Here is an 18,314-nt window from a genome sequence, read left to right as displayed (position 1 = left end):
TGTGTGTGTGTGTGTGTGTGTGTGTGTGTGTGTTGGGGGTGAGATACAGTCAGTAGGCAAGGAACTGAGTATGAGCTGTCCTCTAAAATGACATAGTTGGGACAGAGTTCCCACCTAATAGGCTGGAGGACTTAAGCCAACCTTGACTGAAGGTGGTTATGTAGAGGATGGCCCATTAACGAGGCCTCCCAAATAGCAGTCCGGAAGCTTGTTACTCAAACTGCAGTCCAAGACCACCTGGGTGCTAGTCAGAAATGCTGAAATTCAGGGCTCAGCCCAGACCTACTCCATTAGAATCTGCAGCTTAAGGAGATCCCCAAGTGATGCGGAAGCACATTCATTTTGGGAAGCACTGGTTTAAAAAAGACAGGATTGTAAGCAGGCGAGATAAATTCCTTCTCATGGGCCTCCAGTGTCTCTCGGGGTAGCTTCCACTCCCAGGCTGCTCTAGTTACAGCCACACACCTCTTCCTTGAAGATAGAGGAGACTTTCCTGACTCTATGCTCTTGTTTATCGTCCGAGTTGCTCCTTCTGCCAACAATCTCCTTGTTTCCCACTTAGAACATTCTTGAAATTCTGCTTCCAGAAGCCTGCCCAGAGCCCAGGGCCAAGTAATCTCTCTGATGCTGGCTCAAGCCTTTGCCTGTGCCCCGCTTGTTGTATTGAGCCCTTTCTGCCCGAGATCACACATGTTCTGCACTTACTCTCTCCTTCTCCTGACAAGCTCCTTGCTGACAATGGCTTCCCTTCGTGTATCTGGACAATTTCCACCTATGCGATTTTTCTCTCCTTTCATCACTGTCCTTTAGCACTTACCACGGTAATGGGCACACAGAGGGCTCTTTGCAGATGAGGTTGAATTGAATTAAAATACATTTCCTAAAAGCTCACAAAGGGACACCTATTTAGAATGACCAAGAACCAGGTTCTGAAAAAACTGTCTGCAGAAGGAGGCTATATTCCTCTATCTACTCTCTCCTTGGCCTTTCAATGGCTGGGTTGGACTTTTGGCTGCTTTGTGTTCTAGTATATTCAAGGCTCAGAAACAGATTCTGTAAAATGTTCTTATATTTTCCTTTGGGAAATGGGGAAAAGATCAAAAAGCTTCTTGCTAATCATGCAGACACACATTTGTTTTTTTTTTTAATAATTTGTATGTTAACCTGCCACTGAATTAGTGGTGGTGGCGAGAGAGTTGGGGGCTCAAGATTATTTTCCTTTTTAGTTGTTCCAGCCTGCTTTTCTGGAGTGTTCCGAACCACACACTTATGTCACCGGTCACAAGTCTCTAATTGTGCTCCGCATTCCTAGAAATAAAAGATAAATGGCATAGATACAAGCTTACATTTGTTAGAATTGATTTCCTGTTTTAATTGAGGGTGTAATATATCAGTCTTTCCCAGCAACAGTAACATGTGTGCTCTGATTCTATCTATCACTCTTTCTTAGATGAGAGTAAGTCTAAGCAAAGAGAGAAGCAGTGATAGAAACACACTCCCCATCGGTATCTTTTCACTTCCCTTAAACAGATGCAGGTTTTCTTTTTTCATGTGTAATTACAAGCTAAAAATACCAATAATGTGAAGTACAATTTATGCTGTGACTGCCCTTTCGAAGTGAACACTCCTTGTCTAATTCAAGTGGAGAATTTCTGCCTCTGGCTTTTTAAAATTCAATCAGCCTCATGTCTTTTGGTAAGGTTTTCACTTTCTTTGCAACTTGCAACGTGGTCAGGAAATTCATTTTTATACTCTGAGTCTCAGGTCCCCAAACTGCTTGTGGCAAGTACCTCCTGGTTGTTGACAATCAACAGAGCAGTGAAAATTAACCCACAAGACTGTACATCTGGAGGCCCTAGGACAGATACCCAAACTGGTGAGCCATGCAAGCTTCATCTCTTTGAAAGCCTCAGACTGTCCGGAAAGCCATTGCCCAGCAAATATAGTCTAGAAAGTCGCTGTGTCTACAAATCACATCTACAGTTTTTCATTCAGTTCCTAAAAATATGTAACAAATGTGACCAACCAATTAACCAACTCACAAACTGGTCTAATAAAAATAAGCAAAACACAAACCATACGATTTTCATGAAAACCCCAATTATCATAGAGGAAAGCAGGCCGCACAAATGAGAGAACTGAGGAAGTGGGGGCGCGTTTTTCTAGGCCCGTGAGTCCATGGTCTTGACCTTGGGTCTCTACTTTCTACTCCTCCTCAAAAGATGGCACAATACTGCACTCATTGATTTCATTAGAAAATGTCCTGAGGAAGAGAAGTCCTGGGTGGGAGAAGAGGCAAGGCGAGGGTATGAATGGGCCGATGATGGCATTAAACTGCCTCTGAGTCAGTGAGAGGGTTGCCTTCGTGAGATTGACTGAATTGTTCTCTGTGTTCCTGTCCCTATCGCCTACTATCTACAGAGTGGCGGGACCCAGAGAGAACCCGGGGCTCTAGCGAGAACCCTGGCTGTTACAGCTGGAGAGCTTGAAGACGGGGTCTGGTCTAATGACCGGACTGAAGAGCTCAGAGAAACTGAGCAGTTTGTTCAGTGTCACACATCTTGTTCATGTTTAGGCCAGGAATGGCGAGCCCAGGGTCCTGCCTCTTTCCAAGACGCATACTCTGTGGCTGATTGAACTTTCTCATAATGAGAGACCCACAAAGATGTCAAGAACAAGCCCCAGGGAAGCACTGAAGCAGAGGCCAGGCTGGAAGCAGGGGCCATGGACTGCCTGCTATCAATTCCTGTATTGGATGAGGAGATACATAAACTCTTTGTAAAGTCCCACCAAATCCTGAGTCTGTAGTTCTGAGAGAGAATGTGTGGCACAGATGCCAGGCAGTGAGAAGAGACTCTAAGAGAGCAACAGGCTGGAGGAGGGAGAGTCGATTGCCTACCTGTGGAAATCCTCGATGCAGTGGATGAGGCCGCCTGCGTCCACGGTGAATGGGATGCCGTCCAGGCTGCGGTGGCACATCACACAGGTAAAGCAGTGAGGATGATAGGCCTTCCCAGTGGCTCGGAGGATCCGCTCCATGATGGGCTTGGAGCATACGCTGCACTGCTCCAGGGTATTCTGCAGAGGAAAAGAAAAATGCCAATGATAGGCCAGGACTCGAGGCGCTCCATTTACACAGTAATTTACAGCATGACAAGCAATGCTACAGACACATGGGCTCATGCGCTTATCAGAGTCAGCATTTGGAGGAAGACGGAGTGTGTATCTTTAATATCGAGAGGAAGAAACACAATCAGATGGATCAAGTGGCTTCCCTAAGGTCACTTAGGTAATAGGTGGCACCTGTAGGATTTAAAACACATCTTTTGACTCTTTCCTCTGTTCCTCTCCACTATAGCAGGGGTGATGGCAAATTTTTCTGTAAAGGCCCATAGAGTAAATATGTCTGGCTTTCTTGCAGCAGCTGAATTTTGCCACTGTAGTGAGAAGGCAGCAGCAGACAGTACGTAAGCAAACGGGCTGGTTGTGTTTTACTAAAGCTTTATTTACAAAAATAGGTCATAGGCTGGATTTGGCCCATGGCTGTAATTTGTTGACCCCTGAACTATACAACCCAGGTTCTCCACTGGAAGAATGCTTCGCTATTACTTCTAAAAGTTACTTTCTCATCAAAGACCTAGTGGGGTCACAAAGGCCCCTAACATTTTAGAGTGCGGTCTGTCTGATGATAGACTCATAGAGTATGCTAGCTGCAGACCCCAGTCAGAGCACAGCACAATCAGTGAGGCTTTTGATCATTAAAATCCTTGATTCAAACACCATCTCCAAGTTCAATGTTGTGAACTCTTAATGGAAATGTTGAACTGACAGGGGCTCCAGTTTTGAGAAGTGAATTAAAGAAGTTAATTTACCTAGCTTTAAAAATATGCTGAGCTTTACAAATACACATCTCCTTAAAGGGGGACACCATTTATTGAATCAGGACTCAGAAAGACTGATAAAATTAGCTGTCACCTTTCCATCCTTCTGCAGAATCCCACTCTCTCTTACCCAACAGCCATGTTTCCAGTGTAATATGCTATATTCAACTGAGCTGTCTGGACTGACTCACTGAGTTTACAGTCTAGAAAACACCTGGAACTGGAAGGGATATGGAAATTAAGGAGCAACTGCCCTCACACCATGAGAACCTTTAAATATAGGCAAGAAGTGCCTGTGGCCAGATAACTAGTGTGCTGATATCTCAACTATAGTGATGGTCTCCGATGGGCTTCCGTTATTTGCATCTCTCTTCTTCTGTAATACGTCCCCATCCCCAAAGTGACTTCCAGTTTGCTTTCCAAACCACAAATGTGACCAAGTAATTTTCCTGTTAGCAAAAACTTACATGGCTCCACAGTGTAAAACGAGCCAGTTCCATAGCTGACATTCCACCTCCTTTCCTAGGCTGATTCCCCTCACGTCTCAGACGGTTCACACTTGTGCACATCTATGAGACACTTCCATACTCCTGTATTGGCTAATGCCTGGAATGAATCGCAATTTGTCATTGTGACCATTCAAGCTATGGGTCAGGAGGCGACTCTGCAGGGACGCCTTCCTCGATGTCCTCATTTGGAATCAACGGCTTCTTCCTCCCCTCGTCCCGATCACATTCGTTATGTTGCTTGCAGCACTTACAGTATTCACATCATTTGTGTATATGTCTACTTCCTCTACTAGACTGCAATTTCTTTAAGTGCCGGGACTACATCTTAAGAATGTCTTTCTCTTTCTTACACTATACCCAGCATACTACCTGGAATGAAAATATGCCCAGGATGAATGGGTGCATAAAGAATGAATGAAGGAATACTGTTTACATCCCCCCCCCCCCCCTGGCAGCACACTGCTGGCCTGACTCCACTGACTCTGGAATCCATCCCAAGATGAATCGGTAAATCCATCACCATCCTCTCCTCAAAGCTGCGGTTGCCAGAGGTTCTGAAATTGCTTAGTATGCTTCTGGTCACAGTCTAAACTCATGGAAACTATTAATCTATTTTTCCCCTATTTTGAAGTGGTGACATTAAAATAGCAGAAAAACATAATATGAGAGTCTAGAGATGACGATGGTCTGGACAATGACGGCGGCCCTGCTACTTTTCTACCCCGGTGATCTGAACTACTGTGGCTGGAAACTGTCTTCTCAATACTTGTGTTTTGTTCCTCTGTGGGTTTTAACTCCTTTTTTTTTTTTTAAAGGCAGCCCTATAATGGAGTTGAACAAACCAGAAAATGCTTGACCAGAGAATGTTTTTGTTTGCATTGAGGCTTGGCTGTAAGATTTAGCCCATTTACTTAAAACCATCAGCAACATATAAGGTTGAATTGGTTTCTAAGGCAATTCTTTATGGTCTATGGAAGCACTGTTTAAAGGACAGGTAACCTGGCCATTTCTGCTACAAAGGAAAAACAGTGTAAAATATGCCTAAAGAGAGGCTATTGTAAAATGCCCCCAAATCAGAAAATCAAAGTTCTAAGAATACAGCCATACAGCCAACTGAAAGCTTAGGCTAGCAATGGTGGAGAAGGACACACATATTAACCTTGTCGAGCCAGCTCCCTTTACTGTACTCTTCTTCTTCTAGTCTCCAGTTGGTCCACTATGACCCTTAGATATATCTTCTCTTAGAGAAAGGGTAAAGACTCTTACAATGTCAGAGAGGAGGACAGTGAGAGCCCTCTAGTCCAGGCATCTGATTTCACAGACCTGGAGCACCGATGCAGTTAGACCTGGGTCATGGAGTTCATTAGGGGCAGAGGTGGGACTGGTGGCACAGTTTCCTGACTCCCAATAATTCAGAGATAGAGAGATAGAGATAGAGATAGAGATAGAGAGAGAGAGAGAGAGAGAGAGAGAGAGAGAGAGAGAGAGAGGGGGAAATCTGATGAAGTCATTATATAGCTGTAGAGAAGGAAAGCTGCTAGATAAGGAATGTGAATTATCCTCTGGCTTTGTCAACTTCTACTGTTTGACCTTGGGTAAATAATTTCTTCTCTCTAGACCTTAGGTTTCTTGTCTGTAAAACAATGATTAACTCTGTGATTTTAGTACTCTGTGATATACCAGTGTTAACAACTATAAGAAAAGCCCAGTTTTTGTTACTAGAAACAATCGTAAAATCCCTCATCTGAGATTTGAAAGGAAGGGTCATGTGTTTGAAACTAGGACTGTTTAACGTTTACTATGTCTTCTCACTTGGAATTCCAGAAATTGGTAATGCTAGGATTTCAAACACCATAGGTGATCTTTGTGTCTTTTCACAGAAGGTTATTTTAAAGCCAGATGAAAAGATGCAGTTTTCACATAAACATGAGGGTTTTCTAAAGTAGGTTAAAATGAAATAGTTAGTAAATACTTTTCAAGAAAATAAAAAAAAGATAATTAAGACATGCACAAGCAAAAATGTGGAAGAAGGACATTTGCAAGGATATCTACTCAAATCTCATCTTGCATGTGGAGTAGGGGTGCTGGGTTTGGTAGATGGGAAGGTAGCAGGGAAGAGCGCACTCCAGCATTAGAACCTTCAAAATTCATAGAGTGCTTTGTGAGCCGGCTCTGGAACCAACTCTACTGCTTTCCCCATGGGCCCCATCTCCCAGCTGTCACTGAGCTTTCTGTCATATATATCTTTAATAAGCTGTATTCTTCTACAAGTGCAGACTCCTCACACACTTTTTTTGCCTAGGGAATACCTACTCATTCCTCAAAGTGAAGCTCAAATGTTAACCTCTTTTGCAAAGCCTTTCCTAATTTTCCTTCTGCTATAGTCCAAGCAAAATAAGTCACTTCTTTCACTCCCGTAATATTGTATGATACTTCTCCTATGACACTGAATATAATGTACTTGATTTAATGATTTATGTTAACCTCCATGATCAAACTGAGCCCACGCCTCTCTCCCCCAACGGGGCCACAGCGATAGGTTGAGTTTCCTGGGAAACAGATGCTCAGAGATTTGCACATGGGAAGTGATTGAAGAGTGTCTTTGACATCAACACCTGGAGGGAAATACAGAAGGTTCCTGGGTAGATGGAGGAGTTGAACTACAATGTGGTTACAACAAAGGCTTCTGATGGTTCCATGGATTGGTCTGTAGCTGGGATGGCTATGCAGAGTTGTTATTTCTTGAAACTAGGGAATGGGGCCTTGATCTCTGCATTAACCAGTCAATGAATACAGGCCGCTCACAAGAGGGAGGTGTGATCTTGGGTGAAGAGGTTCCCTTCAGTTGAGAGTAATTACCAGAAAGGGACTCAGCTATGAACCACCAGCTGCCATCAATCCAACAGCTTTGGAAATGAGTCTCAGTCCTAAGGGGGATCTGGGCTGTGCATTTCAGCGTGCGCAACAGTAGCCATCCTTGCCCAGGACCTGCACAGTTCATGGCACATAGTAGGCAACTAGTAACCAGCTATGCAATACCTTGTCATTTACACTGAGTGAAGAGTCTAAATTTTATTCTTAAAAAAAAACAAAAACAAAAAACCTAGGTATTGTTTGAAGATTTTTTTTCAGGGTTTTTAGAAAATGTTTTGGGCAACTACTCCAATGAAAGTATAGTTAAAAGGAGAAGATGTTAGAGTAGCAGACAAAAAAAAAGACAAGAAATTAGCTGCTAATAGGCACAGCTTATAAACTTTTCTGAAATGATGGCAATACAATTGTGATTTTAAAAGTTCAGTGAAAATAGCAATAAAATCAAAAACAAATCTTGTACACAAAACTCCCCAAAGCAACTGCTTTTAGAGATACAATCTGGTTATATCTTTTCTATCCTCCTCGGGTATTGTATAAATAACTTCTCTAACTCACAGGCAGAAAAGCTGGAAGAATCATTTGAATATAAATGAAGCATATAGGTAGCATAAGCATTAACTACTAGTTAGAGCATAAAGAGCATACCATTTCTATAATTTATATATTGCATAGGTATATATGTGTTCAGTGTTGAGTATTTTATATCAAGGGGCATGCATATTTGAAGATTTGGAAGACTATAAAATGTTGCCATTTAGAAATGTTAAAATTTTCATTTCATAAAATTAAAATGTAATCTTATATTCAGTCTTTATTATTTTTTTTAAAGGTACGAAAGCAATATTGAAACAGGAAAAACTCTTGGAAAGATAAAGGTGACATTTCATGTTCTAGATACAGTTTTGGTTTTGTTGGGATAAGAATAAAGAGAGAACAAAAATGAGAGTTAGAAAATATTAAACCTTTAAAAATCTTTAGCTATTATTGTAGTCCAGGGATTTTCAACTTCCCTCACTTGCCTCCCTTTCCCGTAATCCTTTGTTCAGGGAAACAATTTATCAAGGAAACATCAAATGGAGCCAAAAATCACCTCTGGGTGAAGAGTGTGAAGGAACGGAGCCAGAGGGGATCTGTACTGTAGGGTTTATAAACCGTGATTCCAGTTCAACCATCAAGTTTAAGAAACAAAGATACAGAGAGGGAACAGAGCTAGTGACAGATTGGGAGTTAGAATATAGGTCTCGTAATTCTCCATGCAGTGGAGAACCCCTCTCCTGTATCACATTAGACCTATTTCATATTTCAGTGGACACACTTCAGTATGCAAATATAAGGCATTCTGACTGTCTGCAAGTTACCTGCATATAAATTAAGGGAGGAAACATGTTGAGATCGTAAGACAGTCTGCTGTCAATTTCATTAGTTCTCACAGGATACGATAGAAAGCTGATTGTTGGATCCTCAGCGTCTACAACAACATTCTGGCATAAAATTGATGCTCCGGAAATATGGGTTAGATGACGAATTACTCAACTCTGATAAATACTTCATATGAAATAAAATTATTCTATTTTTCCATGCGAAACAATTCTTTAATCCAGAGCCTCTCAACTGGCAGGCTAAGATACAGTGTGTCTCAAGTGGGTTCCAGATGTGGCACATGTGGGAAGGTCAAAGGGGTCAGAGGTTTCCAGAGCCCCTGAACCTTGGGCCAGGGGAAGCCTCATTCACTTATTCCAGTGTGTTGAAAAGCCATCATTTTCCACAAGAATCATGATGGAGAAAGGGTTGGGAAACACAGCTCCAGGGGAGGGGCTCCCAAGAGAATAGCAATTTGGTAACAGAAAAAAGAGAACAAGGCTACGACTCGGCAAATCTCCACTGACATGCCAGTGCCATTACTGAAATTCAAACAATTATATCACCTAACTTAACTTGGGAATGCTAGCTTATTCTTGATCCTGGTAATCAAGAAGGCTTCCCAAATGATGGCAGTGCTTTGGGGTTTTCTTTGCAGATGGAGACATCATTTTACCTTGATAATTCTCCCAAAATCTCCCAGAGCTCTGCCTCCCAGGGGGGCATACATTTTTTAATTAAAAGGTTTCTTGCACTTTCCAAGAGTCCTTCACCTACACCTGTACCTTAATCTTAATCTACGAATATATCAGTATCTGTATCTAACATGTGTTTCAAAATAGGCTGAAATAATGGTAATCCTAGTGTCATCCCATCCTTATAACTATCATTCTCTAATCAGAATAAAAATCCCTACCCCATAGATGAGAACTCTAATTTTTCCAAATAGGAAACATTTTGAGTCAATTTATTAGATGGCATCAAACCCTTTAAAGGTATTTTCTTTTGATGTCATGACCCCCCACAAAAAAATGATCGTTATCAAACATGTAACTGAAAATTCAGTAAAATAACTTCACCTTTTTTTATCTTTGAACCCACCTCTTTGCATCGGATGCCTATGTTGCCTCTGCTTTCCTATAAATCCCCTTTAAGAAACTTTTCACACGCTTTTCTGATGAGCAGAGCTGCCTCCCCACTTAATTTAGCATTGCAGGAAGCCTAAAGAGTGGAACAAAGTGTTCAACATCCTGGCAGGTACAGAGGAAGAGAGAAAAGGCACCACCCCTGCCCTAGAGGTTCTCAGTGTAGTAGGAGAAGTAGACACTTCTATAAATAGCTGATCAGAGGCAAAAGGGGACAATAAATTGCTATTATAGAGGCATGAGTAATGTGTGATGGGAACCCAGAGAAGAGAGTAATTACTTATGAATGGTGCGGTGCAGGCAGAGTGGTGGTGTATGATTCTGGGAAACTCTTCTAGGTGGGATTTGAATTAGCTCTTGCAAAAATGTATTATAATGTTCTTTGGAATTAATGTTATGTTATAACAAGAGTCTTGATTACCTAACTCCCAGAAACGCCTACACTGAAACAAAATTCACTTTCAGGAAGAATACTGTAACAAAATCAGTGTGCTTATTGGGCAGCATTAGTGAAGGAGAACTCAGCGTCGCCAGAGATAAACAACTATGTGTCAAACTTACACAAACAAAAACACGCGTATAACTATTAACGTAGAATTCAGGAAAATAAAATTCTTACAAGATTTTCTGTTTACATTTGGACTGAATAAACTTAAATTAAAATTAAGAACTATGTCCTACAGCCACAAGGAAAAAAGCCAATAAAAAGGACAAATAGATCAGGACAATTAGGTCATTTTTATTTCATGTTGCCATGAGCCACAAGTCACATTCTTTACCCGGTAAATAATGCCCTGCTGTTTACTCTAAAGTACTTGGATTGAAATTATGATCTGAGCTTTAGTCAATTAAACACAAACAAACAAACAAAACCATTAAAGGACATTAGTTTGTTTATATATACCTCAAGGCCCAGAGTGATGCTATTTTACCTTAAAATGTGAAGTCCTTGTGGTACGCTAATTCTTCCAAAACACTTCTCTTGAGTGTCTCCTAAGCCCTGAGAAATACGATGAGGATGGGAGGCTGGTACATGATAAGTGTGTGAAACCTTCACGCCAGGAGCACAACTACAAGATCACAGCACTCCACTGAGACTACGGTGAGAGGGAAGCAAAGAACAAAATTCCTTTCCTTCTAAGCCAAGTCAGGCCATAGATTTTCCTTTACATCGTCAACGTACTGTCCGCTGGGACTTGTTAAATCGAGAACCAGAGCAGAGTCCGTCATATGTGGTAAGAGAATTAGTGATGGATTCAAGAGGCCTGGATTTGAAAGTCCAGGCAATTTTCTTCATTTCTCTGGCCTTTAGTTTCCCCATCTACTAACCCAGATTGAAAATGGCTACATTACAGTGTTGTGAGGACTAAGATCATATATATATATATATATATATATATATATATATATATATATATATATATATATATATATATATATATATATATATGTACACACAAATATCCAGTGTCTGGCTATATAATAAATGCTAGTTTTGGCTAATTCTTCTTACAAATGCTAAGGGGACTAGAACATATATTTAATTAACTTGTCATTTTTGATCATTTCATTGAATTACTATTTTAAGCACTATTCTATTTTTTCTAATTTTTTCATTTGCCCTTTATTCTCCTATATTTTACATCTCAACTTTTTTTTTTCTTTTTAATAGGTTATTTAAGGAATCTTGTTATGATACTCTGGGACAACTGAATGATATCATAATATAAAATGGGCTAATGAATTCCTAAGAGATTTTCCTCCCTGAGAATTTGGTGCAAAAGCTGCTTTTACTTCTCTGTAAACATTATTATACCTCAAACCCATACATTTCTTAGCTCTTCAGAAAAGTAATTTACATTGTTTTACACACTCTAAACAAAACCTGAAAACTTTCTCTTTTAGAATCTTTAAAGTTTACTAAGTATGCACAAACAGGACCTCATATAATCTTCACCACAATGTTATAGTAGGTAGCATGGTAGAATCCTTACCCCCTTTGCATGCCACATGATTATAAACATGACAAGAAACCTACGGGTTCTTTCTTCTGCTTCACACTGTCCTCCAGTTAACAAGTTTCTCCTGTCTTTCGATCTACTTACACATGATGGTAAGTGCACTGACTGCAGTTTTTGATCTTCAGCAAACTGCTGGACCATAGCCTTTCACAAATGCACAGCTTGCCTGGCCTTGAGTGAATTATCAAAATCTTCTTGTCCAACTCTCCCACCTTATATGCTGGTACTTTGCATTCTGGGAAAATGACTGCGTAATGTTGTAAACTAGTGTTAAGAGCTGAGTTCAGGACCCAGATGCTCTGGTTACTATAGGGTGCTCTTTTCCAAACCCCACCTTAGATCCTTTTTAGACTATCAGAACTTCCCTTTGGTATTGTTGGCCATTGGTAGCAATAAGAATTATGACAACTAATGATGACACACTATTGATATCATTATTAACATTACCAGTGAAAAATCATTAGTCTGAGTATATCACATTACTGGGATTTTTGCCACTTTCAAAACAAGGCTGTCACAAACTGATAAATATGGAGGCCCTCTGGCCAGTAACTCAGAGGAGCTACTCCTGTTCTCAGCCTCATGGCATGATGTGAGGTCCAGCCTTCATATTTCCTGCGACTAGCAACTTGTAAATAGAGGTTATTAACAGACACTCAGACCAGTGCTCTGAGGCAGTCACTTTCCAGAGTAACTGGAATGTCACAGCATCTTGAACAAAAGTCCATAATCTGAGTGTCAATTTTCTCATCTATATAATGGGATACTAATTATTCTGCCCTGCCTACTTCCCAGAATTGTGAACATTGAGATAAATGTAACATGCACTCCTTAGGAATGTAAATAGATTAAAGATACTCTTAAAGAGTCATTTCCTCTGGGCAAAATTACTGTTCCATGTAAGGAGGGACCCTAATTCATGGTTCTTAAGTCTCTGACTAACCAGCTGACCCTATGTTACATTACTCTTGTTATCAGAGAGAAGCAGACAAGATGAGATGGCAACACAGGCATCCGCAATCCTATGCATATTGAGTTTGGGAAAAATATAATGTTTTTTCCCTTTCATTTTGCAGTTTTATTTTTAACAGATACTTTTTCTTATTTTATTTTTCTTTACTTTACATACCTAGAACCCAATAAATGATGGAACAGTTACATATCCTCCATTTAGAATGGGTACAGAGAAGTCTCATGGAATGTATAGTTCGTTGCAGACTCCATTTTCTTGACTTAACTGTACTCAAGGTCCAACTAAATCCCTAACACCAGTGCCAGTGAGGCACCTTCTGGACAATGGTATCAGGTTTACTTTAATTTAGAGTGGACAGGAGGATCCAGTGGGAAAAGTGGCTGACTTTTGGGTCACAGTGCTAACCCCAGCACTATTTGAAGCTATAATTTTCAAAATAGATGTTTATGGAGACCTTGTGTGATCTAGTGACAGGACAAATGACCTTAAGCCAAGGGCTATGCTCCTATCTTGTGAAGACAAGCAATTGGCAGTGGTGCTTGTGCGAAGCTTTTGCTTTTCTGGGCCTAAATTCTTTCGTCTATGCAATAAGAGACTTAAGTTGATAGATATCTTGGTCTCTTGAAGCTCTGTGATTGATTTTAGGATTGAACAGAAGTTTCAATAGGGCAGGGCTCTTTGCCTTGTTCATTGCTTGCCCCCCAGTTCACTCAACGATGTCTGGCATGTGGAGTTCAATAAATATTTCATTAAGTAAATGAATGAGTGACTGGCAATGAATGGTCCAAAGAGTCATCCAATAGCACCTACTCCCATATACATACCCTAAATTTCATCACCATCCTCAGGTGGCCTTCTCTCGCCACTCTATTTAAGCAGTCCTTTCTCCTGAGCCAGACTCTGTCTCATTATCCTGTTATTTTCTTCACAGTCCTTATCACTAGCTGATATCTCCTTATGCATTCAGTTGCTGACATGTTTATTGCTTATCTCCCCACCAGTCTGTTTGAGACACTACTGTAACCACCACGCTGGAGCAGGGCTTCACACATAACAGGCACTTAATAAGTATTTGTTGAGTGAAAAATGTAAATGACATTCAATTACCTAACATCTAAGTTCCCTTCCAACTCTCAGGTTCTTCGATTCTATCTCAGCAAGAGAGTATTTGTATATATAAAAAAATTAGTGCTATAAATTTGCAAAGGATATACATGTCCTAAAGTTAATCACACAACATAGTAAGACAATGCTTTTTTCACCTATAGTATTTGTCTACTATGGGTAATTGACCCATTCAGGGGCAAAATCTAAAACCGGGATTTAAGCAACGATGTTTTCAGTTACGTGTATGCATAGCAATGGCTGCCTGCCTGCACATTTCAGATCACAATTAAGTCCATTGTGAATCATCCATTAGAACCAAGATCTGCAAGCAGAGACTAGAAATGTCCCCAATACCATTCTGCTCACATGTCGGTTTCTTCCGACTTGCCTGAAACTCAGCTCTGCCAAGATGTTTATTTCTACCTGGCTTGATGAATTGCAATTACTTCCTAAATTATGGCAAGCCACAAAAGTGGTCCGAGCCAAACAACTAGGGTCACTGAAGGTCTCTCCTTGTACTCCTGGGGATGACAGAAAAGCTTGTTTCAACCAAACTTGATCCTCTTTCAAAAGAAAGGGAAAACTTTAAGCCTCTAACTCCTGGGAGTGGCAAACAGAACAGCCAGAGGGCCATGAGCTAACTTCAATTCTCTAGAGATGAACAGATTTGGCTTCTGTTGAAAACAAACCCTTCTAATTATACTTCTGCCAGTGGGAGACAAAAGCCAGCACCAAAGCTTAGAAAGGCCACAAAGAAATGCCAACATCATGGCTGCAGTCGTAGTTCCCTTCTGAGCACAGTCCTGTAGATGTGAATGTCAAACGCCTTGCTCTGGAACCCATTCCCAAGAAGGTCAACTTCTGGAGAACACAAAGGAAGTTGGAGAAGTGGTTTGCTTCCCTTAAACGGGATCTTGGCTGTAATACTTTCTGACACTCGAAATAAAATAATTGCGTGTTTTGGTTTCTCTCACCACCCCCACTGTGCCAAAAGTGGTTTACATTAAGTAGATATGAAAGACCCAGATGACGAGTATGGGGTTTTCCATCCTGTAGCTGCTGAAAGATGAAGGGGACAGAAAATCCAGATGTTTTCTCTTTACTGCTGTGAAAGGGTGGTTGGACTAACTCTTTCAGCGTCTCTGGAATGCAAATTTTCTGTCACAGTTTAGCAGTCTTTTTTGGATTTCAACAGTGAACTAACACTTTCCTGGATTCCAAGACCTCCAGAGAACCAGATGGATGAGAGGAATTGGGAAAAAAGAACCCACACTACTTGAAAAAGGTATGAATTTCTCACTCTGCATCTAGCCAAAAGCTCTGAAAATTAGAAGAGCGAAATCATTTTTGGTTTGTTCAAATGCATGCCATCCTAGTGTTGTTTGTGGTGGGTTAAAAAAAAAATCTAAAGCGATGTGATGATTTAGAGTCTGCGTTCAGTTTTAGATAGGAGGCAAACTTTCACTGAGATGATATGTTTACTATCAAAGGCAGGAGGGAATGTAGATGGAAGAGATTACTCAGGAGGACCATTTCATATGCCTGTGCTCTAAAGCCAGCGACTGCTCCCCAATGCCAAACTTTTTAACTTGACACTCAAGGCTCTTCAGGATATTGTCTTACCTCCTCTTTCCAGGCACCTATCCCATCATTTCCCCGACACAGTCTTCATTCCTGTCAACCCAAACTTTTTAACACTTCATACTTGTTCTTGCAGGCCTCGACCTTGAACACTTTTCTAAACAAGTTAGATGGCTCAACTTTTAGGGCCCAGGGCACATGATTCCCTCCTTTATTAATCATTTATCTACTGTACTCTTTCACAGCGCTCTTTATACCTTCATTATAGCAGGAATCCTGTATATAGTGCTACCATTTATATGCTATGGGGAATGCTATGACAAAGTGCACTTTCCAAAGATGACGACATCAACACATATCCCATCCCACATATTCTTCTTCCCGTGGGATCCTGACAGTGCACCAGGGAGAGGTGGGGCCTGGGCAGACATTTGTAACTGCCTTGCCAATGGAATGCGGCAGAGGTGATGTTAAGGGACTCCCGATACTACTCGTAAAATGTGATAAGGTTTTCTTGAGACATGTGCCTTTGAAGCCCTGAGTTTTCATGTTATAAGTTGAATTACCATGAAGCTGCCATGCTGGAGAGACTATATGCATAAAGAGGGAGATGCCTGAAGGACCCCAGTTGTTTCAGAACAGCTGTTCAAGCATTCCCAGCCTGGGCACCAGACACGTAGGTGAAACAGCCTATGAGAGACCTCAGACTCAGCAATCTCATGAGAGACCCCAAGCCAGAATTGCTCAGTGGAGATGCTATCAAATTCCTGACTCGCCAAATTTTAAGAGATAATAAGTAATGATTGTTCTTCACAGCCACTAAGTTTTTGAGTGGTTTGGCATGTAGCCATAGTAATTGAAGCATAGGCATAACTTCCATATTTGATTACGGGATCTTCAAAGAAAAGGAATTAAAAAAACAACAACAAAAAACATTGTTTTTTTCCAGCACAGAATGAAATATGGAAGAGATTATTTGTTGAATAAATGCTTGAATGAATATTAACTTCTGGACACAGCCACAAAAAATCAGCGTGCTGTAACTTCATTAAGCTTGTTAGGTTTATTTAATTAGTGTATTTTAGGCAACAATAATGTCCAAAGCATGTGATTAAAAAATAGATCTTCCTCTGTATAGGGGACAATGTGGTTTTCAAATTCCATAAACTGCTGTTTATTCCCAATAGTAGCATGAGAATAAATTGGTACAGGAATATATGTATAGAACTCTTTTTCTTCAAAATTATTCAGTAGTATTATTAACATCTCTGCATGTGAAAAGACAACAGCTTTCTTTTCATGTGGGAATTGAGTACAGAAGCAAAGTATCTATTTAATTGCACAAAGAAATTAAGGAGCTAGAATTTTGCATAGAATCATGGAGTAACATCAGAGTGAGGACGACCTTAAGGATCATCTGGCCCAGTCAACCTGAGGATAAATTCTCTCTGTAACATCCCCAGTCAGTCAGTCAGTGCCTGTGAAGCCCCTGGGACTGCTTGCCTCATGTCCAGTCATAGTAGGCTCTCTTGGAAGGTGTGCAGTCTACTTGTTAGAGCCATCTTTATTATTTTGATTTAAATACCTTCTATCTCATTGTCCCTACTTCTGTCCTCTAAGGACAAGGCCATTGTCTTTTCTGTTTAACAGCCCTAAAGGGTATGGAAAATACCGCCCCCACCCCCAGCTGTCTCTTTATTGGGATAAACAATTGGTTTTCTGCAACAATTTCTGGTGGGACATGATTTCAGCCATCTTACCTCCTGATCACTCTCCTCTGCAAAAGTTCTAGTTTGCCAGGTTCCCTTTAACGTGTGAGGCCCAGAAATGAACCATCGTTTTAGGAACTACTGCTTGTCCCACTCTGCACACTCCTCTTTATATGAGTGCAGCCAAAGAGTACGTACACTTTTCTTTGGTTCTATATATTACTGTTGATTTTGGGATCAAATTATCTCCCTTACGAGTCTTTTCTCTTTTTCTTCTTTTTTTTTCAATATGAACAGCTGTCAAATTAAATGACATTCATATGTATTTGTACACTTAATTTTTAAGATAAGAATATTATTTGACTTTTGTCTCTCTTAGATTTTATCTTATGGGACATGGGTCACTGTTCCAGATAATTAAGAATTTTTATAATATTAGTGACCACATTTTATATGTTACAACTCCTCCCGTCCGTTACCGCAAACTAATAAGTTCAGGTCAGATAAACTTTAAGAGCTACAGTTTTGCTATTGTTGAAAGATATTTGATATCAGATTCAGCATCAAATTTCCTTTAACCATATCCCAGCAGGCAACAAGTCCTATTGATTTTGCCCACTAAATATTTTAATCCCATCCATTATTCTTTATCTCTACCATATTATTCCATCATTGCTCACTTAGGAAATCACAGTAGCCTCCTAACTGGCTTCTTGGCTTCCATGTTTCTCTCTGCTCCAATCTACTTCATATTGATATGCCTACAACAAAATAGCACATCAAACTCATTAGACGGCTGTAAAAACTACAGATTGTTGGGTCATCCCCAGGCCTATTTAATCATAATCTCTGGGGGTGGTGTTCAGGCATCCGTAACTTTATAAAAGGTCTATGATTGTGCCAGAGCTTCCTGATTGATTCAAGATTGGCTGGAATTTGAGTTTTATAAAGCGAAAAAGAACACACCGTGCATCTAAACATCTGGGCAACAGCTTTGTGAAGGACATAGATTCTTTTCAATTACTTTGTGGAAACCTAGTTCATCTTAGGGTTGGAGGAAACACGGAAAGAAAGAGAAAGGCGATAAGAACTGACATTAGTGGCATTAGGTACCTATTGGGTACTAAGCACTGGGCTAGGTCTTTTCATGGATAT

At 40.5% G+C, this 18,314-nt stretch overlaps 1 protein-coding gene across 3 annotated transcripts in view; it reads right to left on the bottom strand.

Moving 5' to 3' along the window:
• The window catches only part of LPP (LIM domain containing preferred translocation partner in lipoma), a 663,248-nt gene that overhangs the window by 11,282 nt on the left and 633,652 nt on the right, over window positions 1-18,314 (bottom strand). For all 3 annotated transcript variants that reach the window (XM_019623587.1, XM_019623578.1, XM_019623569.1), the window contains one exon: window positions 2,900-3,078. In XM_019623587.1, the coding sequence (XP_019479132.1) occupies window positions 2,900-3,078 (179 nt within the window). The remainder of the gene's footprint in view (window positions 1-2,899; window positions 3,079-18,314) is intronic.

This window comes from Hipposideros armiger, unplaced genomic scaffold (assembly GCF_001890085.2).
Source record: "Hipposideros armiger isolate ML-2016 unplaced genomic scaffold, ASM189008v1 scaffold_14, whole genome shotgun sequence".
Classification (NCBI taxonomy): domain Eukaryota; kingdom Metazoa; phylum Chordata; class Mammalia; order Chiroptera; family Hipposideridae; genus Hipposideros; species Hipposideros armiger.
The sequence above is the reverse complement of the archived record's forward strand: the minus strand, read 5'-3'. Positions and strand labels throughout refer to the sequence as shown.